This window comes from Cetorhinus maximus, chromosome 2, assembly GCF_964194155.1.
Source record: "Cetorhinus maximus chromosome 2, sCetMax3.hap1.1, whole genome shotgun sequence".
Taxonomy (NCBI): Eukaryota; Metazoa; Chordata; class Chondrichthyes; order Lamniformes; family Cetorhinidae; genus Cetorhinus; species Cetorhinus maximus.
This window is the reverse complement of record NC_135880.1, coordinates 114,447,487-114,473,993: the sequence shown is the minus strand read 5'-3', so window position 1 is coordinate 114,473,993 and position 26,507 is coordinate 114,447,487. Positions and strand designations below refer to the sequence as shown.

Here is a 26,507-nt window from a genome sequence, read left to right as displayed (position 1 = left end):
TATATTCATTTCCATATAAATTTCAAAATTATGAAACCCTTCTGATAGACTCAACGAACCACTAGAAAAACATAAGTTTTGAGATTTTACTGTGACTCTCAGCTGAAAGTGGGAGAAAAATTTTGCCTGAGGTAAAATGTTATGAAAGTCCTGGCCCTTAACTGCTTTTATACAACAAATACTTCCTCCAGTCACTTTGCAAACAGTGAGTGGAGTGGAGCTCAGTGTGAATGAAAAGGCTACTGCAAAGTACTTGTAGCTATTCCCCTTTTTTTGTGTCATCCTATTGAGGCATTTTCCATTCATTCTTCAATATCTTCCAGAAGATTAAATCTCCCCTACACTGACACACTTCACTTAAACTATTATTTGTTAGGCTTTGGTAAGTTTCACATTAGTTTTGTCACAACTCACTGGGGATAGTGCACTGTAATATCAAGCCCCACTGTTCTCCAAGCCGCAACAAGTGTGAGAAGTTTGACCAAGCCACCAGATTGCCCCAATTTTACCTAACTGTTTAATTTAGGCTAACAGAATACAAGCACCAGGTTTGTAAACTTAATAAGTAAATAACTGTTTATTGAACAAATTGCCTTTAACTAGGCAAAAGAAAGAAATATGAACTGCTAACTTCTAACACTATAACTTAAAATCTACCTCCTTCTTAAATCCCTACACACACACACACAAGACACATAAACCCACACACAAGACACACAAAACATGGATTTTAAGGGTGGAATAAAACAGTTCAATAGCTCCAATCCGAAGTACAGGATTCAATGGGTTGATTTTGATCGATGTCTTCCAAATTCCTTTCAGTTCTTGTTGATGACACCAGGTAGTCTTCCAGCACTTTCAGTATTTAGTTCACTGGTGGAGAAATTGCTTTTCAGTGTCTCTAACAGTGCTTTTCCCCTTTTCCTTTTTACCGGGGTTTCCTTAGAGAAAGAGCAGATTATAAAGATATGAGGATAAGAGATTTTAAATGTTTTCACTTTGCAGGCCAGGAGCCTTCTGCACTGCCCTTCACACAAAGCCTTGGTCACCTGGTCAGGAGCCAATTAAAACACTGTTGTCAGGCAGCTCCCTTGTTCCGGAACTCCTTTCTGGCACCTTCCTGTCTTTCATGGCACACTTTGTTCCAGGACTGTAATATTGTATATATCTCTCATCCATAAGAAATAGTGGACGTGCCCCCAACCTGCAGCCATTGCAACCCCAATCCACAGTCCAACAGAAAATAAAAAGATATGCTCTTTACAAGTCCAACAGAAACGTTCCCTACAGTTTGTAGTTCTTTCATATTTCAGATTCTTTAAACTTCCTGCATCTTTTGCCATATTGTATTTCTTTTGTATTTTCCCTTACGAATTCATGCCTTCACAATGTTGTCAAGATTCTCCATTGATCCACCGTGAAAAAAATGAGTAATAACATTAATGACTTTGTTGTGCCTTCATAGCATGTATGCGTGGAATGAAATCCAATATGACTGTCTTTCTTGACTTATCCACAGCCTTTGACATGGTTGACCACAACAAGATACTCCTCCAACACCTCTCCCCTGCCATCTACCTTAGTGCACTTCACTCACCTAGTTCCATCCTTATCTATCGAATCATAGTTCAAGTATCATCTGCAATGACTCTTCCTCCCGCTTCCATAAGAAATAGGAGCAGGAGGAGACCAAACAGCCCATCAAGCCTGCTGCACCATTTAATATGATCATGACTAATCTTGGGCTTTAACCCTACTTTCTTGCCCTTTCCCCATTTCCCTTGATTCCCTGACGGTCCAAAAGCCTGTCATTCAACCATAAACTTATTCAATGATGGCGCATCTCTTGGATAGAGAATTCCAAATATTCACTGTCTCTGGTGTTCCCTCCCTCACCCCAATCTATCATTGGACACCAGAGAAATGATGGCGTAGTGGTATTATCGCATTGCCACATCTCAAAACCCCTGAACTTGCTAGATAATTTACACATTAATAATGGCCTGTGGTATTAATATGCCATTATTTTCTCAGGAAGATTTGGCTCAATATCTTTGTTAACCACTAATTTACCTTAATAGAAAGTAGGAAAGCTTAGGTTACTTATTCCAGAAGTAACAAATATGGAGAGGATCAGCTAAAACTGAGGTCAGTCTCTTGGCTGACTGCAAATGCACCAATCCCATTGCTGACATTGCTACAGATGTAACCCTATATTACTCCAACATATCCATTGCTTCATAATGGCTGTGCAGTAGAATATTTGAATTATACTTTAAGATGTTTGAATTGATATACCAATAATATGGTGGGTTCTGAAGAAGATCTGCATCTTCTTATTTAATGGTTGTTAGATTATTGTATAATTAATTTAAAAAGGAACCTTAGGTCAGTGGATTTTCATTGACAAGTGTTAGGAATGAAAGGGTTGTCTGCTTTTTCAGAATCTATTACACCATGTTTTAAAGTAGCAGTTGCTGCTGTACTGTGCACTTTGCCATGCAACCTGGCTAATGATACAATAAAATATTCAGGAAGTGTCTTCAATACAAGCATACACACGTCAACAATGGTATTTGAGCAACTGAATGCGGATATCACCAGCTGGCATCTGTGGTTAAACAAATCTTCATTGATGGTGATATGCATCATGTTTTGTAAGATGTCTGTCAGAAACTTGACAGGTAGTTTTTTTGTTACTGAGCGTATTGTGAAAGTTGTAGAAATGTTTACCTTTTAATTAAATTCTGTGTGCTATACATGATTAAGGTAGGGAGGGAAGGCAATAAAGATACCTGACCCCTAATTTTTATTTAACTTTTTCAAGCATTTTGCTATTTATTTTGTTCTGCTCCCTTAACCTAGGGTTGCCAGTATTGATTAACCCTGCCGCTTCTAACCTTCCCACCCCACACTCCTGCCACCACCTGACACAACCATCCTCATGGCACACTGCCTTTCCACACCAATTATAAAGTGAACAAAAGCTTCTGACTGTCAGTCAAATAGCCTTTTTTTGTGATTGACAAAGACATTTTTAAGTGTCCAAAGAAAATTTTTTTAAAACATTTTTTTAGCTCCCATATACCTTCTCTCCAGGGTTACTACAAGCAGCATCCAGGAAATTGATCTTTAATTGCCAGAGACTCCAGGACAATCCTGGAGGATTGCAGGCCCTGTCTTAACCCCCTCCAACTATCAACATTTCCAGATTGAGAGGGTAACTAAGCTTATTCACAGTGCAAGATGTAAAAACAAACAGAAAAGGCTTCACATGCATATGATAGGGGTGGATGTGCTGCTATTAATTTTCAGAATTCAAGTTAGCACATTAGGGAGTGTAATTTTCTGATCTTCTGTAGAGGGAAACATTTGCCTTCATTCCATAATTTAGCACTAGGTTGGTTAAGCTGTTTCTGGTGTTTTTTCAATGCTATTGTAGAAGCATGCTCATGAGAGGCAGAGCACTGTATGCATGCCTACCCAACACCTGGACACAACTTTTTTAAAGCTATTAATGTCATTCCAACTCAATATGAATTCTTAGAGTGTAAGTGCAAATCCAATACTGTTTATGGTATAATAATCTGTGCAATCAATTACTTATGCTAATACTTAATCTTCTTCATTCCACACTCTGCACACACCACTGAGTCCAGACCTCTTCCAGTCGGCGCATAAGCAATATGTTTGACATACTGTTCAAAAATCTCACAACATAATGTATATATGTGCTGACAGGTGACCTGTTACTTTCACTCCTTGTAGAGGCAGGCACTGCACCTGTCTGCCACCGTTTATCCCCACTCCTGCTTGATTTTTGTTTTCTCTGTCAACGCTGTTCACCTTTATACTCAATAGAATATGGCAGCCTAAAACTCTGTAATTTGGTTTAAGCATTGTAAAAGTTGCAATAGCAGGTATCAAGAGTGTATAAAATGTCAATTGCCATAATTCAACATGAATAATTGTGCCGCCAGTCCTATCTCTCATGCAACAGGAAAAACCAGAAAGACATAATGAACACTCCAAAGAAAGAACCAGAGACTTTGATCTAAATTATCTTGATGCTGACTCTTTGCTAGCAACGGGTCTATCTACGTCTCACTAGCATTGGCTGCACCGCAGTATCCAAGGCAGTTGGGACCAGTTAAAGAAACCAGCCACCATAACCAAACCAGCACCATCTGAAATCAATTCCAAATTGGCAATAATAAAAACAAAAAACAACTGCGGATGCTGGAAATCCAAAACAAAAACAGAATTACCTGGAAAAACTCAGCAGGTCTGGCAGCATCGGTGGAGAAGAAAAGAGTCGACGTTTCGGGTCCACACGACCCTTCAACAGAACTGAAGTATAGTTAGGAGAGGGGTGAAATATAAGCTGGTTTAAGGTGGAGGGCGGGGGGAGAGAAGTTGAGGGTGGGGTGGTTGTAGGGACAAGCAAGCAGTGATAGGAGCAGATAATCAAAAGATGTCACAGACAAAAGGTGTTGAAGGTGGTGATATTATCTAAGAAAAGTGCTAATTAAGAATGGATGGCAGGACACTCAAGGTACAGCTCTAGTGGGGGTGGGGTGGAAAGATTGACAAGGTATTAGTTGTAGATTTAAAAATAATGGAAATAGGTGGGAAAAGAAAAATCTATATAAATTATTGAAAACAAAAAAAAACAAACAAACAAAAGGGAGGGGGAGGAAACGGGGTGGGGATGGGGGGAGGGGGAGTTTAAGATCTAAAGTTTGTTGAATTCAATAATCAGCCCGGAAGGCTGTAAAGTGCCTAGTCGGAAGATGAGGTGCTGTTCCTCCAGTTTGTGTTGGGCTTCACTGGAACAATGCAGCAAGCTAAGGACAGACATGTGGGCAAGAGAGCAGGGTGGAGTGTTAAAATGGCAAGCGACAGGGAGGTTTGGGTCTTTCTTGCGGACAGACCGCAGGTGTTCTGCAAAGCGGTCGCCCAGTTTGCGTTTGGTCTCTCCAATGTAGAGGAGACCGCATTGGGAGCAACGAATGCAGTAGTCTAAGTTAGGGGAAATGCAAGTGAAATGCTGCTTCACTTGAAAGGAGTGTTTGGGCCCTTGGACGGTGAGGAGAGAGGAAGTAAAGGGGCAGGTGTTGCATCTTCTGCGTGGGCATGGGGAGGTGCCATAGGTGGGGGTTGAGGAGTAGGGGGTGATGGAGGAGTGGACCAGGGTGTCCCGGAGGGAACGATCCCTACGGAATGCCGCCGGTGGGGGTGAAGGGAAGATGTGTTTGGTGGTGGCATCATGCTGGAGTTGGTGGAAATGGCGGAGGATGATCCTTTGAATGCGGAGGCTGGTGGGGTGATAAGTGAGGACAAGGGGGACCCTATCATGTTTCTGGGAGGGAGGAGAAGGCGTGAGGGTGGATGCGCGGGAGATGGGCCGGACACGGTTGAGGTCCCTGTCAACGACCGTGGTTGGAAAACCTCGGTTAAGGAAAAAGGAGGACATGTCAGAGGAACTGTTTTTGAAGGTAGCGTCATCAGAACAGATGCGACGGAGGCGAAGGAACTGAGAGAATGGGATGGAGTCCTTACAGGAAGCGAGGTGTGAGGAGCTGTAGTCGAGGTAGCTGTGGGAGTCAGTAGGCTTGTAATGGATATTGGTGGACAGTCTATCATCAAAAATTGAGACAGAGAGGTCAAGGAAGGGAAGAGAAGTGTCAGAGACGGACCATGTGAAAATGATGGAGGGGTGGAGATTGGAAGCAAAATTAATACATTTTTCCAGGTCCCGACGAGAGCATGAAGCAGCACCGAAGTAATCATCGATGAACCGGAGAAAGAGATGTGGGAGGGGGCTGGAGTAGGACTGGAACAAGGAATGTTCCACATACCCCATAAAGAGACAGGCATAGCTGGGGCCCATGCGGGTACCCATAGCCACACCTTTTATTTGGAGGAAGTGAGAGGAGTTAAAGGAGAAATTGTTCAGTGTGAGAACAAGTTCAGCCAGATGGAGGAAAGTAGTGGTGGATGGGGATTGTTCGGGCCTCTGTTCAAGGAAGAAGCTAAGGGCCCTCAGACCATCCTGGTGGGGGATGGAGGTGTAGAGGGATTGGACATCCATGGTGAAGAGGAAGCGGTTGGGGCCAGGGAACTGGAAATTGTTGATGTGACGTAAGGTGTCAGAGGAATCACGGATGTAGGTGGGAAGGGACTGGACAAGGGGAGAGAGATGCCTGACCACATTTTTGAACTACTGCCATATGACACTCCTGACCCACCAACTATGGTGGATTCCAAACAGTTACCAGCACTATGCCTTGCCAACAACCTGTCAGCACTGATCAACCCATGAACGAAGTATCTCAGGAAGGTCTCCAATCGAGCCATTGTGATGAGCATGATACACTTGTCTTCATTGACCCAGACTTTAGAACATCAGCGTAAGTGAAATGTGCCAGTAGACATAAATGCCACTGTAGCAGAAGTATAGGCACCCACTCACAGGAAGAATCCCTCAAACATAAGAGTTCTTTGGCACTGTATATCATTGTGATCCCATCTCTGGCATATATATAGACTTGTTTCTAGACATAGGATTTAGAAAGGCATAAGCAGGTTTCAGCTGGGTGCAATATCTGTGAGCTTCTGTATCTTCACCCGCATAATCAACCAATCTGCTGACTGGATTTGATTAGTGACATCCTGACTCAAATATTCTTCAGCCCCAGAGCAGTTCCATATTCCTATTTCCAATTTTTTCCAAGTTCCTTCGCTGCCAAATTATCCTGAACATATATAGCTATCTATACTCCCCTCTAATTTCTAACTCTCCAAAACAACCTGTATGTCTCCTTGCATATTGAACTGAATATGCAAGAGAAAAAAAAGAAAGAATGGCATTTACTTGGCACTTTTCACAACCATCAGACATCTGAAAGCACATTATAGCCAGTGAAGTACTTTTCGAACTATAGTCACTTGTAATGTAGGAAACACAACAGTCAATTTGCATACAGCAAACTCCCACAAACAAGAATGTAATAACGATGGTCTGTTTTTTGTGATGTTGATTGAGGGAAAAACATTGGCCAGGACATGGGATGAACTGCCCTGCTCTTCTTCAAAATTATGCCATGGGATCTTTTACATCCACCTGGGCAGGCAGATGGGGCCTTGGTTTAAGGTCTCAACAAAAAGTCAGCAGCCCTGACAGTTCAACACTCAACCAGTACTACACTGGAGTGTTAGCTTTGATTTTTGTACTCAAGCCCTGGAGTAGGACTTGAACCCACAACCTTATGGCTCAGAGGCAAAATTCTACCAACTGAGCCATGGCTGACAAAAGCAGATGATGTTTAGGGAAACTACTCTCTCACAATCACAGCATGAAAGCCACGGTCATAGGAAGCATGTACTGAAGATAGGACTACAATGTTATATTCCCAGTTCTCCAACTTACACTTCCAGTCAGCGTGGCTTCTACTGTCAGCGTGGCTTCTACTGGTATAACAGAATTAACTAAATAATTTCCTTCCACTGCATATCCTTCCAATGTTAGCATTTTATTTCAGATGCTTCTGGTATTTGAGTAAATTAGTTGTTATTTGCTTTTTGAGCTTCATATTTTATTACTTTGTCTGAATTTACTTGCACTAATCAACCACTCCTTTACCCTTGTAGTTCTATTTATGAAAATCATTACCTCCACTGAAGAAACAACAACCCATAAAATTTTCTGGCCGTGATCTTAACTCACTACTGAAAACCTGACTTCTCCTTTGCTAGGTCATTTATTTCTTTGTGAATGATCTCCTCTAGTTCTCGGTACTGGTTCATTAACCTATTCCTCGGTGTCTGCACTCTTGGTGCCAACGGTTTATTCACTGCCCTGATTAATGATATGCAATATTCCTGAGATTTGGTTGACTTGGCATTATTTCCTAAATGTCTTATAATCACGAAATAAATTCAAGTTAGAACCATTAATCCAGAAAGACCTCACAGTTTCTTGATTAATGTATCCAATAGGTTTTTTAAATAATCTGAGGGCTTTTGACTCAATTATCCAAAAGTTCATTCCATTTATTATCCACGCTTTTTGTGAAGAAAATCTTCTCAGCATCAGTTCTAACTTTTCCTTTTACTTGGGGCAGAATTTTCTGCCTGGCGGGCGGGCCCGACCCAATCTCCGGCGGGTGGGGAGCTGATCCCTGCCAGCAAAGCGTGCTCTGCCGCCATTTTACATGGGCGGGCCAATTAAGGCCCGCCCAACGTGACATCCGGCGGGAAGCACTATGCGCTCCCTGTGCGGGCGGGGGGGGAATCCCTAAAAGCGAGAGTGCGCTCTTTTGCTCATGCGCACAAAAGAGCACACATCTCCCTGAGGCTAAGTGCAGCCTCGGAGATTGGCTGGAGTTTGAAAAATATTAAAAATAGAGAAAAAAAATCCCTTACATGTCCCCCTCATGTGACTGTCACATTAGTTGGGACATGTTCATAATTTACAGAATAACTTCATTAAAATTTTTAAAACCCTGCATGAAATCTCATCCTACCGGTGGATGAGATTTCATGTTTTCTCTATTTCCCGCCGGGGCTCCAGGCCTGCCCGCCAACCTTAAGGTTGGACAGGCAGGTCCTTTAATTGGTTAAATGATCCTGTCAATGGTCTCGATTGGCCATTGACAGGTCGGCGGGCCCGCAGCTGATTTTGCTCCGTCCTCGCCTTCCTGAAAATTTAAATGGGGTGGGAAGACGTCGAGGGTTCCGCCCGATGTCATCCTGCATCATTTTATGCGTCGGCAAGCAGGTCCTACCCCCTGCTCACCAGCGGAAAAATTCTGCCCTTGAACTTATGCCTCTTATTCTACCCTCACAGTTTAGATTGAAATAATTTGCTAAATTGTTTATTTTTTCATGTGCATCTTTCAGGTATTCGTTCAGCCATTCTTTATAACTGAGTCTTTGGTGCTGCGGTCAATCAGTCTTTTTGAAAATGAACACCTTGTTAGCCTATTTTCAATCTGCTGGAATCTCGACATTATTCGTTGCTCTTTCATAAGGAATATCAATATCTCAAAAACCTCTTAGACCATTGGCATAAATGCTATTTATACTGGGAGGTATATTATTTTTATTTTATTTGATTGCAACTTTTTAGCTTGCACCATGTTTTTGAGTTTTTACTGAAGATAATTTCTCAGTTTTATCATCAGGCAGTCCCATAAACACCTCATGTTCCCTACAATCCAGACCATGGCCAGAATATTACACTTGGCACGCGCCCGACACCCCTGAGTGTAAAATGACGCACGATGACGTTGAGCGTGCATCCCAACATCATCGCACAGTCTCTCGATGTTTCATTTGGCACACGCCGATAATTAAAAGGCCTATTAAGGCCATTAATGATCCAGTTAACTTGAAATCAATGCTGCCCGTCCAACCTAACATTTGGCAGGCAGGTGAAAAGGCCAAGCGGCCTTTACATTTTTTCGGAAACCTCATCCACGAGTGGGATGACGTTTCATAAAACAAATACAAACAAAATAAAAACTTTACTTTTGAATTAAAAACATGTCTCAGCTCATGTGACAGAGTCACATGAGGGGACATGTTTTATTAAATTTTTACTATCTTTATTAATTTTTGTAAAAAGCACTTCAATCTCCCTGAGGCAGCTCCGTGCCTCAGGGAGATTGAAGCGCTCTCTCATGCATGCACGAACTGCGTGCTAGGACCGACTCTCGCTCCTCCCCCTGCCCGCAGAGGAAGCACTGCCACTCGCAATGCACGCTGGGCAGGCCTTAATGGCCCCCGCGTGAAATCGTGGTGCGGAGCTGATCATGGGCGGCAGCTAACTCCCTGCCCACCCCCGCTGAGTCCGCCTGACGAGTGAAAAAGTCTGGCCCATGACTTTTTCAGCCCAATATATGGGTAAATAATAATTAACATTCAATGATTGTAACAGAGAGCCAACTATTGAAATGCATCATGAGCTGCAAGGTGATCCTCTTTGAAAAGTAAATTGAATATGAACTTGTACTGAAACCCAGCCTCTCAGCTAATAAGGTGTTTTTGTATATATAAATAAGGCAAATAAATGAACAACAAATGGTTTAAAACATTGGAGCATACATTTCTCTACTCTTCTCTCTTCAGTAGATAATGGAGATGCCAATCATTTTCTCTTTAGTTGTAGACTTTAAATTGTAAACTCACTTCTCATTATGGAACAAAGATGAATAAGTGGAGTTAAGTTAAAGATCAGCCAGGATCTTTTTGAATTGTGGAATAAACTCAAAAGGTTGAATTCCTGTTCCAATGGAGCAAACTATAAATTGGAAACTAGCTCAGATATGCTGATCCACACGCAAACATGGAGGTCTCAGGCTGTTATCTGCAGAATCAGCAATGACTGTAGATTGCTCATGTGAAGCCTAAAATGATCCCATAACAGGAGATTCCACTGGCTACCAATGAGGGCTGCAGCCAGTCAGTAATCCTGTCTCTTTCTTGTACATCTCAGACCCAATATCCCAGGCTAGGACCTGACTCTATGATTTATGTTAGGGTCATTTGGAACGATCCCTGTAAACATGCTTACAATCAGAAGTGAGACAGTGGTGTAGTGGTAATGTAACTGGACTAGTAACCCAGTGGCCCAAGCTAATACTCTAGGGACATAGGTGCAAATCCCACCATGGCATCACCATGGAATTAAAAGCTAGTCTCAGTTATAGTTGACTGCCTGAAGGAAATCTGCCATCTTAACCAGGCCTACATGTGACTGTATACCCACAGCAAGGTGGTTGACTCTGAAATGGCCTAGCAAGCCACTCGGTTGTATCAAACTGCTACAAAGCCTGAAAAAAGGGAATTAAACCAGACAGACCATCCAGCATTGACCTAGGCACCGGAAATGACAACGGCAACCTCCTTACTGACATCTGAGAACTTGTGCCAAAATTGAGAGAGCTGCCGCACATACTCTCATAATCATACCTGACAGACAATGTCCCAGACGCCACTATCACCATCCCTGGTATTGTCCTGTCCCACCGATAGGACAGCGGTGGTGGCATAGTGGTATATAGTTGGGAGGGAGTAGCCCTGGGAGTCCCATAGCATCAGATCAATTATGGGCAAGGAAACCTCCTGCTGGTTACCACATACTGTCCCCAGAAGAAGTACTGAGGGTGGCAAGGGCACAGAACTCTGGGTGGGGGCTTCAATGTCCATCACAGGGAGTGGCTCGGTAGTACCACTATTGACCAAGCTGGTCATCCCAAAGGACATAACTCCCCCTTCCCCCCACCCCACCAGGGCTATCTGTACCTTGCTCATCCTGCTTTCTGCCCTTAATGTCGCCATTAGCACATTTCTTAGCTAATATCACTACCGTCAACACCTTTTTGTCCTTTTGTCTATGACATCTTTTGGCAATCTCCACCTATCACTGGCCCTCTATCCAGCTCTACCTGTCCCACCCCCCCTTAAACCAGCTTATATTTCACCTCGTTTCTATTTTTCCTTAATTCTGTTGAAGAGTCATACGGACTCGAAACGTTAACTGTATTCCTCTCCGCAGATGCTGTCAGACCTGCTGAGTTTTTCCAGGTATTTTTGTTTTTGTTTTTGACATAACTGCTAGAATGTGTCTGACAGGTGGTAAGGGAGCCAACAAGAGGGAAAAACCTACTTGGCCTTGTCCTTATCAATCTAGCTGTCACAGATGCATCTGTCCATGACAGCATTGGTAGGAGTGACCACCACACAGCCTTTGTGGAGACAAAGTCCCGACTTCACACTGAGGATACCCTCCATTGTGTTGTGTAGCATTACCACAGTTCTAAGTGGGATAGATTTCGAATGGACCTAGCAACTCAAAACTGGACATCCATGAGGCACTTTGGGCCAGCAGCAGCAAAATTATATTCAACTACAATCTGTAACCTCATGGCCCAGCATATCCCCCACTCTACCATTACCATCAAGCCAGGGGATCAGCCCTGGTTCAACAAAGTGTGCAGGAGGGCATGGCAGGAGCAGCAGCAGACATACCTAAAAATGAGGTGCATCAATCTGGTGTAGCTACAACACAGGACTACTTGCGTGCCAAACAACCTAAGCAGCATGCAACAGACAGAGCTAAGCGATCCACAACCAACAGATCAGATCTAAGCTCTGCAGTTCTGCCACATCCCATCGTGAATGGTGGTGGACAATTAGACAACTCACTGGAGGAGGAGGCTCCAAAAATATCCCCATCCTCAATGATGGGGGAGCCCAGCACATCAGTGCAAAAGATAAGGCTGAAGCATTTGCTACAATCTTCAGCCAGAAGTATCGAATGGATGATCCATCCCCAGATGCCAGTCATCAACCAATTCAATTCACTCCATTTGAAGATATCGTGATATCAAGAAAATGCTGAAGTCACTGGATAGTGCAAAGGCTATGGGCCCTGACAACATTCCAGCAATAGTACTGAAGGCTTGTGTTCCAGAACTTGCCGTACCCCTAGCCAAGCTGTTCCAGTACAGCTACAGCACTGGCATCTACCCAACAATTGGAACACTGCCCAGGTATGTCTAGTCCACAAAAAGCAGGACAAATCCAACCTGGGCAATTGCTGCCTCATCAGCCTACTCTCAATCATGGGCAAAGTGATGGAAGGAGACATCAACAGTGCTACCAAACGGTACTTATTCAGAAATAACCTCTTCACTGACACTCAGTTTGGGTTCTGCCAGGGCCACTCAACTCCTGATCTCATTACAGCCTTGGTCCAAACATGGACAAAAGAGCTGAACTTCAGAGGTGAGGTGAGAGTGACTGCCCTTGACATCAAGGCAACATTTGACCAAGTGTGGCATCAAGGAGCTCTAGCAAAACTGGGGTCAGTGGGAATTGGGGAAAAACTCTCTGCTGGTCGGAGTCATACCTAGCACAAAGGAAGATAGTTGTGGTTCTTGGAAGTCAATCATCTCAGTTCCAGTTCACTGCAGGTGTTCCTCAGGGTAGTGTCCAAGCCCAACCATCTTCAACTGCTTCATCAATGACCTTCCTTCCATCATAAGGTCAAAAGTGGGGATATTCACTGATGATTGGACAATGTTCAGCACCATTCGTAACTCCTCAGATGCTGAAGCATTCAGTGACCATATGCAGAAAACCTGGACAACATTCAGGCTTGGGCTGATAAGTGACAAGTTACATTCGTGTCACACATGTTCCAGGCAATGAACATCTCCAACAATAGAGAAGCTAACGATCCTTCCTTGACATTCAATAGCATTACCATCGCTAAATCCCCCACTATCAACACCCTGTGTGTTACCATTGACCAGAAACTGAACCGGACCAACCATATAAATACTGTGGCTACAAGAGAAGGTCAAAGGCTGGGAATTCACCGACAAGGAATTCACCTCCTGACTCCCCAAAGCCTATCCACCATCCACAAGGCAGAAGCCAAGAGTGTCAGGGAATACTCTCCCTTTGTCTGGGTGAGTGTAGCTCCAACAACACTCAAGATGCTTAACACTATCCAGGACAAAGCAACCTGCTTGATTGGCACCCCATCCACCACCTTCAACATCCACCCTCCACCACTGACACAAAGTGGCAGCAGTGTGTACCATCTACAAGATGCACTGCAGCAACTCACCAAGGCTCCTTCGACAGCACCTTCCAAACCTGCAACCTCTACCACCGAGAAGGGCAAGGGCAGCAAGTGCATAGAAACACCACCACCTGCAATTTCCCCTCCAAACCAAACACCATCCTGACGTGCAACTATATTGCCGTTCCTCACTTTCATTGGGTCAAAATCCTGGAACTCCCTTCTGAACAGCACTCTGTGTGTGCCTACACCACATACACCGCAGCAGTTCAAGGAGGTAGTTCACCACCACCTTCTCAAGGGCAATTAGGGATGGGCAATAAATGCTGGCCTATACATTTCCATGATATGCTGATTGATTAAAAAAGGCACATGGGAAAAGAAGTCTTAATTTTCTCCAGGGTAAGTCTCCAACTATGTAGCAGAGCCAGTGCCTTCAGCAACCCATTCATTGGTGGATCAACATATCTTTATTGATGGACTATTTGAACACGCGTATGTCTTTACTTGCATACTGTGATATTTTTTATGCTATTAAGAAAGTGCTTACAGTACTCTGCAATGCAACTTGTCAGTATCGACATTATTTCCAACTGTACTGCAGTACACTCTCTTACTCCACCTAAGGTGTCACTAAGCAAATGGGGATATACAAGCCCGACAACTTGTGAATGTGGAACTGAGCCACAGACTATGCAACATCTCTTGCAAAGCCTATCGCTAGAGGAACCCTGCACTGTTTCAGATCTTGCCGAATTCAACAACAAGGCGCAGAAATGTGTCCAGTTCTGGCTGGGCCATGTATAGACTGTCCGTGGACACAATAAGAAGACTCCATCTAGAATATACTGTGGCTGACTGATGGTTTAACTTTGCTTCCTATTTGCATGTGTGGCCTTCCCCACTTCACGGTCCCCTCCCCCCAACATTCCACAATGTATGTAAACTATTAAGTGGAGTACGGAAGTTTAATCCTGAATACTATTTCAAGTTAAACCACAATTGCTAGTTGAGAGTTTATAAATAAAACTAGTGACGGCATGTTCAGGGTTTTTTATAATCTTCACACCAAATCCTAACCCCATTAACTATTTTTGGGGGAAAGCTTCAAAAAGGTTTTACTTTTTCAGTTGTTCTAGGCTCCTGTTTCAGGAGAGTGAAATTAATGTTTGTGGGATCATGCCCTGCGCAACTTGGATGTCATGTTTGTCTACATTACAATGGTGACCATACTTCATAAGTGCTTCAATGATTATGATGCATTTTGGGATGCCTTGACGCTAAGAAAAGTGCTGTATAAATGCTGTTTCTTTTTTTGTGTACAGTAAAAGACAGATGCCAATGATACAAGTAATTTAGAGATCTCACAACACAGATATATTTTCTGGTAATAAATGAAAGCCAGCATGGATTTGTTAAAGGCTATTTGTGTTTAACTGACTAGATTGAGTTCCTTGATGAGAGAGTTGATAAGGGTACTGTGGTTGATGTGTATATGGACTTTCAAAAGGTGTTTGACAAAGCAACACCTAATAAACTTGTATGCAAAATTAAAGCCAATGGGATTAAAGGGACATGGCAGCATTGATACAGAAGTGGCTGAAGGGAAGAAAGCAGAGAGTAATAGTAAAGAGTTGTTTTTCAGACTGGAGGGAAGTTTTTCCTGGGAAAATAAATTTATAATGCAAGTCCAACTACCTTGAGGGCAGCTGTAAGATTTGGACTAAGCCCTTTATTATGTCTAATTACACTAGATAAGTCCGGAAGTTAATTGTGAGTGATGTTATCATACAAATGCTTCACATGCTTATATCAAATTCCTTTCTCCACTATTTTAACACAGGCATTTAAGCCACTTCCTTTAAATGGACCAGTGCCTCTATTTGAGTAACACAGAGGAATTTGATTAACATTACTCAGCATCATTTCCAGGCTAAAGAGACAAATTACAGATTCTTATTTTTCTACATATTTTCCAAAAAAAATTTCTGTGACACTCCACAAAGTCATTGTGAGGCTTATTCAAAATCAAATAAGTTAAATAAAAATGTACAGGTTGATCTCACCTTACTTATCAGATCTGTATTGCAGTTGAAGCATAAGGAATATAAACATTTTCAGGAAAATAACCAAATAATTTATGGCCAGAACTTTCATGTCGGCGTGGGGGGGCAGGCCCTGCACGCCAACACGTAAAATGACGCGTGGTGACGTCGGGCGTGCATTCCGACGTCACCACGCGTCATTCAGATCTTTTGTTCGGCGGGCGGAGCCAGAGGCGGCTGCGCGCCTGCCAAACTGTCAAAGGCCTGTTAAGGCCATTAGGAAACTAATTCAGATAATTAACAGGGCTGCCCGTCCAACCTGAACGTTGACAGGCAGTCGAAGAGCCCAAGCGGCCTTCGTGTTTTTCATGTGGCACTGTCACATTGAGGGGACATGTCTAAATAATTTTTAGCTTCCTTTATTCAAAGATATCAATTTGAACTTAATCTCCCTGAGGCAACACTGTGTCTCAGGGAGATTTCTGCGCTCTTTTGTACACATGCGTGAAAGAGCGCAGGCCCCGACTCTCCCTCCTCCCCCCGCCTCACAGGTAGCGCTGAGTGCTACTGGCCATGTGTCACGCTGGGTGGGCCTTAATTGGCCCGCCCACGTAAAATGGCAGCGCGGAGCCGATCACGGCTGGCAATCAGCTCAGCGCCCATCCACTCCCGACCAGCCCACCCAACATGGGGAAGATGCTCCCCTGTGTCAATAATTCAGGTCTGTTGGAAGATTTTAATCTCACTTTTCAATCCTAGGAACTAATGGGAGAATGAATTAGACATATAATTTAGTGGGAAAATGTTTTTTGAAGAAAGTAATAATTTTGTAGTTTCGTAACATGCCGTGTTTATGCTTTTTACTGCTGTAAGACTGAGGCTAAAGCTGCAGAATATGCAAAACACTGCAAGCAGCTCATGTTTTTCTGTGCTTTCTTACATCATTGTCATGAGTAATCAAAGTCATTGATGACTCTTTAACCTTGACAGGTATCAAAGGCAGCCGTAGATTTGATGAACTACTGTGAACAGCATGCACGGAATGATCCATTGCTCGTTGGAGTGCCAGCCTCTGAAAACCCCTTCAAGGATAAAAAACCTTGCACCATTCTATAGCTGCTGCAAGCCATCCTTTCGCAAACTAACCACAGCATCAGAGGACCTGCCAAGAATTTCTATTGGTAACCAGACCTTGAGAAGCAAATGCAGCTTCTGAAATGCAGGACTGCTGTGGAAATGTGTTTAAAAAAATAGGGAAAAAAAAGTTGGATTCTGTTTGTTTGTCAACTAAGCATGTTTCTGGAAGTGAAGGAAAGAAGATGTTATGGTGAAGAGCAATGGAAAAGGATTGCTATTTTGGACTTTTATGATAGATTTTCTGATTGTAATATTAAGATCTTAGGTTTAAAAAAACTAACTCGGCAAGGATAATATTTTTGCCTAAAATTCTTGAAAAAAATTAAAAGTGTATCTGTAAAGAGTGTACATTTGGAAGATGATAATATAGTTTGGGCAATAACACATTAGATGAAGGGGAGCAATTGACTGCATCCATTGCATTTTTAAATGTCACGTTGTTCATCTTTATTGCCATTAGCAATTAGATATGTGCTGGTGCAGCAGTGTAGTTTTACTTCCCCGGCCTTTTAAATTGCATATTTACACTACCAAAGTACTTGCCAAGGTAAACCGATGTAAATAATCAATGTTTTATTCATTTTTTCTTCATCTGTTTTTCTTAAGTAGACCTGGTAGTTACAACTTAACCATAAAAAAAAGCCCAAACTATAGGATGATTCACAGTTGTCTTTGCTAAACAATATGATGTAGAATTGAAAATATTTTGTTGAGCAGATGGAAATATTTCATTCCCTCAAAAGCAACACCAGGGGTCCCCTTATAAACCATTTAAACAGTCAAGTCATGTATGTGGATTTAGGCAACTTGTTCCATCTATCTGGACATAAATTTTCTGTACTCCATTTTAAGTGAACAAATTATCCAACAATGCAGAGGATAAAACTTATTTTATTGCCCTGAGAGTGTATGTACACCATATTTGAAGATACTAAACTAAACTGTATTATAGTTCAACATAAAATGTTACACTAATTCATATTGTTAATTTATAACTCCTAGAGATCATGCTCATTGATTTTTTATTTGGAACTTAAATTCTGATCTATTATTTGCAGCATTATCCATAGTATACACTTACCATGCAGAGGGAAAAATCTGCTCAATGGCATACCAGCAGCTGCAGATTGACAAAACTTCTGGGAATGTCAGCTTAAAACGAAAACAAAGATTAAGAAAGAAATATTTGCCCATGTGTCAAATAAGCCACAACTCTTCACATGTCCTTGTTCATTATAAGAAACCTCTTGAGGATAACAAACTGTAGTCGTGTGCCAAAAACCATCAAAATGCCAAGTGATTTATGTCATAGTGAAGTGTTAGAAAACTTTAAAAAAACCACAAGCATTTTTTAAAAAAAAACATTTAATATTGTGTTGGAAGACAAGTGTTAAAACATTTGCCAAGATTTTTCTGTTTAACATCTTTAAACAGGTTGCATGTGCATTGTTCTTTCAGCTGCCTTGCATTGTTGCCTTTTTATTCTCAGCTGTTAAGTGTTAGGTAAGCCTGCCATATTTATAATTAAAACCATTTTTTAAGAACCATATTGTCTCACCAAGAACACCACCATAAATTTCACTAAAAGTTACTGTATGATGAAAAGCTATTTGCATATGTCAAGTATACAGTGAACAAGATAATTTCTCATATTAAAATTCTTAAAGCATTTGAAAATGTAGCTGTGCAATAGAACATTTTCTTTAAGTAACTGGAAGTAGAAGCATGTGGTCTGTGACAGACTGTAGAATTTTGTGACACATAACTTGCAGTGCCATGTCAATCCTACCACCTGCTCTTCTCTCTGCTTTTTCTTTCTTTTACAGTGCCTTTTAATTTAGGAAAAACATAACAGAAAAGCTTTAATTACCTTTTATTAGCTGTGAAAATTAAAGTATTTCCCTTATCATGCCAAGCCCTGAATTAAATATCTGTACCTTGAAAAAGCACCACACAGAGGCACTTAACTGAAGTAAACATTAAAATTTGCACATCTATTAACTAATTTCACAAAGCTGTTGACTGAGATTTATTCCAAAGCCTTTTAAATTGACATTTCATTACAGTATCCTGTTGAGAGTATATTTTCCCAGCTTTGTGATTGTGGATTTGTGTCACTACACTTTCATTCAAATTAATCTTGCACATACAGATTCATAAATTAACTTCACATGTGCACAATAGACTGGAAGACTGAAAATCATGTACATTGACATGATACATTGGTGCTAAGATATACTTTGGCAAGGGATGATAGAATGGATGCTTGTGTCTCATAAATTCGGATGCAGTCTCAATTTCTAAAATGATCCAGCAACCAAGGTCTAAGTGGATGCAAGATTCTTTCTGGAGGAAGGGTGGGAGAAAGAGGAGGAATCTGGAGGCAGAGACATCTAAAATATCCCACACGCATCTTAGCTGCCTGCTCAGGAGCTGTATTGAAAGAAGCATGGGAGTCTGTCACTTCCCCTTGATTTTTTGTAGGAAATGGTTAAGAGCATCAGGGCACAAAAAGCAGACGAAAAAGATTCTTTTGAATGGCATATCTCTGCCTCCCCAAAACTGAGTTTTTAAAACAGCATGCAATATTAACAATCACCCTAGTGCAAGGGCACTCTTCTACTTCGTTCCAACTAGTCAGGACATGTTCTTTGAAAGTTCTTTTATATTTCTTGACTTTCTCAAACCTTTCAATGGTAAAATATAATGGGATAACATTTGCCTTTCAGTTTTCATAATTTTCTCTTTTTCATATTTTTTCACAGGAATAGAGTGGTGTTTCCTCCTTGCCCTAGTTCAGCAGAGGGAATAATGGAGGTTCATTCACACCACTGGTGCCATTACAAATTGCTATGACAAGTCACTTGTAATGGGGAAAATATTTACGAATAGTATTATAAGAAAATGCATTCACAACAAGGCTGGCAACATTAAGTTGTCATGTCACCCGAGCACTTGTCTTTATGCCTACCTTCTACTTCATTCCCTGTTGGGAATTTCACTGTAAAATCCCAATCTCTAATCATTGTTTTCTTTCAGTATAAGATTTTAAATTCTAATCAAATCCAAGATGAAAGAACAACTTGGAAAAAAACAAAAAGAGATAGGATAGTCTCGCCTAATGTGAGCTCTACAATATCAGATGAATAGACTTCAGAAGTCAGTGCATCCTTCAATAACTCATACTCATCCTCCTTGTTTGATAGTTCTGGATGATGTTCTATCAAACCCTTGTTATACTGAGATTAGTATAAAAACATGCAATATGTTGGTGTCCTTCAAAAGAATGGGGATGAAATATGGCTTACATTGATTATGAATGTATTTGGAAAGTATCTTACAGTTTAGGAGTCCTTGTGGCCAGACTTATATGGCGTGTTACCACCTTCTCCTAGGAAGACTTTCAAATTACCATCCTTATGGCGCTAAGGGCACCTGACCATAATTACTGCTTTTGCTGCCATGTTAGTGCCAATGTTAATATCTGCTTCACAAGAAAATATTCTTAGATCACACTTTCCGGTACCACAAGTTCTGTCAGTGTGTCTGACAGGAATTTCTCTTTATTAATGACCTAACATCAGTAATTCTTTTGAGAGATTATGCAATGCATCTTGGTTAGCATAAGATATGTCTGGAGAACAAACTTCATATTAATCTTATACAATTATTGCATATTCTTCAGTAAAACTTGTTATTTTTTTGTATAAACAATATAATAATAATCCTTGAATGGGCAGAAACAAACAAAGTTTCCAATTCTTTCTGGATCGTTCACTAATTTAAGTCGTCAAAGATTACTGCCAGTTATTTGATGGTTCAAGAAGAGGAATGACGACCTTGTATTCACCCAGTACCTTTCATGACCTCAGGGTGTGCCAAAGAATTTTATAGCAATTAAGTACTTATGAAGCATTCTTTGTTATAAGAAGATATGGCAGCCAAATGTGCACAGCAAGATCCCTCATTACCAGTGAGATAATGACTAAATAATCTGTTTTTAGTGATGTTAGTTGAGGAATAAATATTGACCAAGATAAATATCCTCTTCTTTAAAATTGTACCATCTGATCTTTTACACAAGCAGGCAGTCCCTCAATTTAACGTCTGATCTGAAAAGCAGCAGCTCTGACAGTGCAGCACTCCCTTAGTTATTGCACTGAAATGTCAGCCTAGATTATGTGCTCATCTCTGGATTGGGGTTTGAACCCATTACCTTTAACTCAGAGGCAAGAGTGCTACCACTCAGCCAAAACTGACACCTTCAAAACAAGCAAGAGGTTTATTATTTTTGAGTGACTTGCCCAGAACAGTGTTATTGCTGGATCTCAAGATTTTAGCCATCAGCAGTTTGTGGAAGCCTCCTGGAGTTAGAACTTTTCTCCAAAGAATAGAAACTGTAACTGATCTTGAATTATCATCTGTCTCTGACATCTTGACTGTCAATCAGCAACCTAGATGTCTCAAACTCAGTCATCAGCACAATAATATCTACTTCAAGTCACTACACTAAAGTTTTCCTTTGACAATGCAAAGTAGAAAAGATTCAGTATTTGGTGCTCTGAATCATCTGTTGATTTGGCAATCTACTCACTACCTTAACTCCTGTTGTGTTTTCAGGGACTTTGAATCTACACTGAAGATCAGTTCTCTCAGGTTCTGCATGTCAACAGTGTCTGTTTTTTGCCCAAAAAAAATGGCACTTCAGGAGATCTCACCCTCCTACTCACCATTTTATAAAAGGCACCCTGGAAGTCCAACCAGCATGAAATCTAAGCTTCCATGCAAAGGAGCAATCCTTCTAGCCATATCATGTCAGCTAAATGTTTTAGTTTTTTTTTATTTGTTCACGGGATATGGGCATCGCTGGCTACATTAGCATTTATTGCCCATCCCTAATTGGCCTTGAGAAAGTGGTGGTGAGCTACCTCTTTGTACCGCTGCAGTCCATGTGATGTAGGCGCAGCCACAGTGCTGTTAGGAAGGGAGTTCCAGAATTTTGACTTAGCGAGGGTGAAGGAACAGTGATATAGTTCCAAATCAGGATGGTGAGTGGCTTGGAGGGAAACTTGCGGGCGGTGGTGTTCCCATGCATCTACAACTCTTAAGGGTCAGAATTCCTTTATCTCAATCCTAAACTGCACACCACTGTGATCCACTATTTTATGATTCTACAGAATTTCCTTCCTAATCCATTCACATCTTAGAGTGAAAGAACATTTTTTTAAAATATAAAGAAAACAATGTTGGCCATGTCATCACTAAGCAGTGGCTTACTAGATCTCCTTAGCATAATTCCTGGTTGCTAAGTTTCATCTACCAACATTAGTTACTCACTCTACCAGAGGGACAGTTAGAATAAGCATATGAGAGTTTAGTTGTACCAACATGCATATACACTCCAAAGGCAAAAGTAACTTTGCTTGTCAGACCACATGGGAAAGTCAGTTTTAGAAGTAGTCTGCCGTATGGAGGTTTATTTATTTCAAATGCTTTCATTATATGCCATGAGGTTACCTGAGAGGACAAATCCTTACTGAAGTGCCTTTGATGTGATTGGTGAAAAGCAGCAATACTGACTTGAAATCCTAACAGAGCTGGTTTCCGCTGCAGGTCTCTGATTCCCAACTGGAGGTGGGGGCGGAAATCACATTTTTTTGCTGTTCTACTGCTTTGGGAATCTTACCATGTGAAAGTTGTGGCTCCAGCCTCTGTAATTCAGTTCTTCAACGCAAGTCACCCAGCTCCTCCTCCTTTCTCAGTAGCTTTTATTTCATCAACATTTAGAATCAAAAGTATTCTTATGCACGTCGTTTGTACAAGCTTAGAATACTGGGCATCCAGTATTCTACTTATCTGTAAACGTACAGATTTAACTCATCTCTGTGTGGACAAAACTCCGCTCTAGAAAAAAAAAGACGGTCAGTTAAATCACATGTTGATAAGAAGTAAATCGGTCATACCTTTGGAAGTTCAAATATATGCTCATGGGTCTGCTTGGTTCATTTTCATGGCTGGAAATTCAAGGTAGTAAGGGTAATGAAGCTTAAGAAAGGAAAAAACTGTACAAGCCTTTAAAATGTTAACAGAATCAAACCAATTTTATCAGGAAAACACACAATGAAGATGGGACACTTAGTTCTGAAACTTTGTGTAAAGAACAAATCAATCACTATAATTTGTTTTGTTTTACAATTCAGATGGCATGGTGGACTCAGTCCTAAATTGCACTAAAAGTCAATGATCCTTAGAGTACCAGTTTTCTGGGTTTTGGCCAGTTTACCACAGGAAGCACTTAAAACGATGAAGGTGTAACTGCCAGATCATCATTCTTTTTCTTGCCTTAACATTGATGGTAACGATGGAGAGTCATAGGATGAAAGCCACCCAGCTTAGGAGGACAGTGTGGAGGAAGGAAGACTGATAAAGGGGTTAAAATTGCAACAAAACTAATTTCAGTTCTTAATGCTCTTGCAACAGTTTATGCCCAGTTTCTGTAATCAAGGATCAGGTCATTGTCATCTGTTACTGGTGCAGATTTATACTTCAGGCTCCAGTAATGCAGCAGACACAATGCATCTGAATCTACCATCTATGTCGAGTTAGGTATTTCTTAAAGAATATTTTCCTGGTTTGCATATTTGACCTAAAGGAAAATATCTTGCTTTTCACTACAGAAGACAAAAATATCATGTTGAATAAAACTTGAATTGAAAGATGTATTGAAGTGTAGCCTGCAGTGAACTATCACAGAAGTACCCTCTCCATTTGACTTATAGTGTAAGTAGTTATTTGTGCAAATTAATAGGTGCATCTAACGTGATCTTGAAATAACCACAAAAAATGCACCAAACATTTTGAAGAAGTTATGATTTAAAATATTTGAAGCAGTGTGCATAATTCAATTCTAAGTAAAAAAGAAGGCAATTAATATGACTGCTCTTTGTATCTGCAGATACATTTTACATTGGTGATTGATGATCTGATGTACATATTATGATATAAAAACAGTGACTAAGACTACCTGCTCTGCTATTTGTGAACATTACACACAAAGATAAGCTGTATGTAGTTTTAGAAAAGCAACAGGAAGAAACCATAGGCTTACTGTGGAGATATAATGGGGTTAATTTAGCCTTTTATGCACCAATCATTGGAAGCCCCCATGGTTTTGAGCCCCTGCTCAATTCAATTTGACATTTGAGCTGATAAGAGCCAGATAGGCATCCTGATTCAGCTCACTGAATTGAGTTTTCAAGGTCAAGCCAATTCAGCCCCTAGCATAATAGGTTATAGCGGTGGGAGGAGTTCAATTGTGGAAAGTGTGGGTCTCAGAGCAGTAGCCCTGCTACTCCGGAGCTCTCAAAAATAATTTGGCACCTACATTTACTGGGTCTCTTAAATCCCATCATCCATGGAACTAGTAGGAGTTTGCATGGTGCAGGTTCCAACCAACTCTAGCAAAATATGGCAGTTGGGGGTCCTATTTATGCCATAGGATTCTAATTTCCATATTAAAAGCAGCCTATTGCCTGAAACACCTTGTGGCCTCTTTCAAAATAGAGCCAACAACAATAAACTTGCATTTATATTGTACCTTAAACATAATAAAGCAATCCAAACTCCATGAACCGGCTGTATTAACAAAACAGTAAGGCTACCAAACCCATTTGCCATTCTGTTTACACAAGGCAAAGGCAGTGAAAGTCAATCTTATGAAGCATATTTTTCTCAAATAATGCATACTGAGGTCCAATAATCAACACCAGCCATCTGAAATGTAAGGATATTCACCACTGTTTGATGTGACATGCAATAATATAGTCCTGTGTTTCCCATGCATGAGAATAAGGGCCCTAAGTATTCAGAAAAAGTTGTTTATCAGTATGTACTTGGATAGAATCATGTTAGCCACAACTGTCCTTCCCTTCATAAAGCTGACGTACTCTACCAATTAAACATTCTTATGAAAGCATTGTTGGCATTCTTTTGAGTGTGGAGTGAGCAAAATGGAATTAATAATCTTACAGAGACCACAAGGCACAAATCACTTTGCTTGTACTGTGGAAGAAATTTCCTTTTTTTGCCAAGCCATGTTTTTAACTCTGACTTGATGATTATCACATGAATGGAAATATTTACATCAAATGTTCCTGCACAGACCAGAATTGTATTTTTCAATAATTACAATCAAATATTTGATTAATCCATATCATAAATATCTGAAATACCAAGTATTACACTGACAAAAATGAAAAGAATCTGTAGTGGGAGGAAAGATTTCCAAAATGGCAGCAGCCATGCGTGTGCATTGTGCATACGAGCTCTCCTAACAGCCTCTAGGTAGCTAATGATACTTCTGTATTCCAACTAAATTATATTTCTCACTTACTTTTCACAAAAGAAGAAACTGTGGTTATTAGTGTTAATTTTTTATATGCGTATCAAGTTAAATGTCTTTTTACTTTGAGTATTCACTTGTGTTGTGTGTGTTCTGAATGCATATATAAGAATATGTACAAATAAATCACAATAAGGATAAGATAATTATTTGTAACCAGTAGTTGTGTACCTTGTATTAAGCCCCTTACTGAATGTGCTTTGTAGATTCTCTGTATGTTATTTGATTGCTATCAAGGCTAACATTTAAGAGGTATTGCCAAATGTTTTCACATTTATTCTAGCCGTGCTGTATGAATTGTGAATTGTGCTTGCTATCTTGCTATCTTTGTTGCCCTTTTTTCAATTATGCTATTAACACCCTTATTGCACAATGTTCAGTGTTGTACAATTTTGCAGGATGACTTAATGGAACTCCAAAGCGTTCACACGTTATTTTAATAAATTAGGTTTTTAAGATACACACATATATATAAATGAAATATTTTGTGTATCTGTCTTGCAGCTTCAGCAACATTGCCAACATATTTATACTCACTCACCGCATTCACATTTTATCATTGAATCTCTGAAAAATACTTTCACTTGCAAATGCTTTTTTTTTAGGAGAACGCCTGTCTTGTAGAGCAGAATTGTGATTGCATCAGCGTAATGACTGATTTTTCACAGGTGCAAGAAACAATCAGCCTTGCTCTATAAAATGGTGGAATATTTTTAAGGGCAATTAAACATTAGGCATAATAAGACAGATTCCAGTATTGAAGCATGGCACAGTTAGTGTGATGTATTTATTTTTAACAAGCTAGCAAAATAAATATGGATAATTGTATTCAGTAGGTCAAGCTGCAGTAATGGAATAAACTCTCAACTAGAAGTTTAGGGATAAAATCCCAGCCTTGACTAATAATTTATCTTGCATCAATTTAGCCCTGGATCTTTGGATGCAGCGCTTTTAAGTAGCAAACAGTCTGCCTTGAACAGATGGTGGAACTTAGTAGGTTTAGTTCTGCACAACAGAAGTACATATGGTCAGCCAATTGGTGGTAGCTATGACAAAAATAACAGAAGCCCATCATGTGTCCACCATTAGTGGCAATAAACAGCATTGGAGAAAAATATAAAATGCAAAAAAAATGTTAGTGGGATTGTTATGGTGCAACTTAGAAACCCAGCATGTGTGTTCCTGCTCTCAGCCAAGTTTGGAACAAGTAGCACGCTCAGAAAATGGCCATATTTCCATACTAAAAGAAAATCACAGGAAGGACAAAATAAGCTGTATCAACATACATCTCTGCTAATCACTGTTACACCTCGCTGAACCATTG

General features: G+C 40.7%; 1 protein-coding gene across 2 annotated transcripts in view; it reads left to right on the top strand.

Annotated features, from left to right (window-relative positions):
* Nucleotides 1-25,643, top strand: part of LOC144696939 (guanine nucleotide-binding protein G(I)/G(S)/G(O) subunit gamma-7) — a 221,313-nt gene extending 195,670 nt beyond the window's left edge. For both annotated transcript variants that reach the window (XM_078568666.1, XM_078568662.1), the window contains exon 3: nt 16,636-25,643. In XM_078568666.1, coding sequence (XP_078424792.1) covers nt 16,636-16,761 — 126 coding nt within the window. In that variant the 3' untranslated portion in view covers nt 16,762-25,643. The remainder of the gene's footprint in view (nt 1-16,635) is intronic.
* Nucleotides 25,644-26,507: the final 864 nt, after the last annotated feature.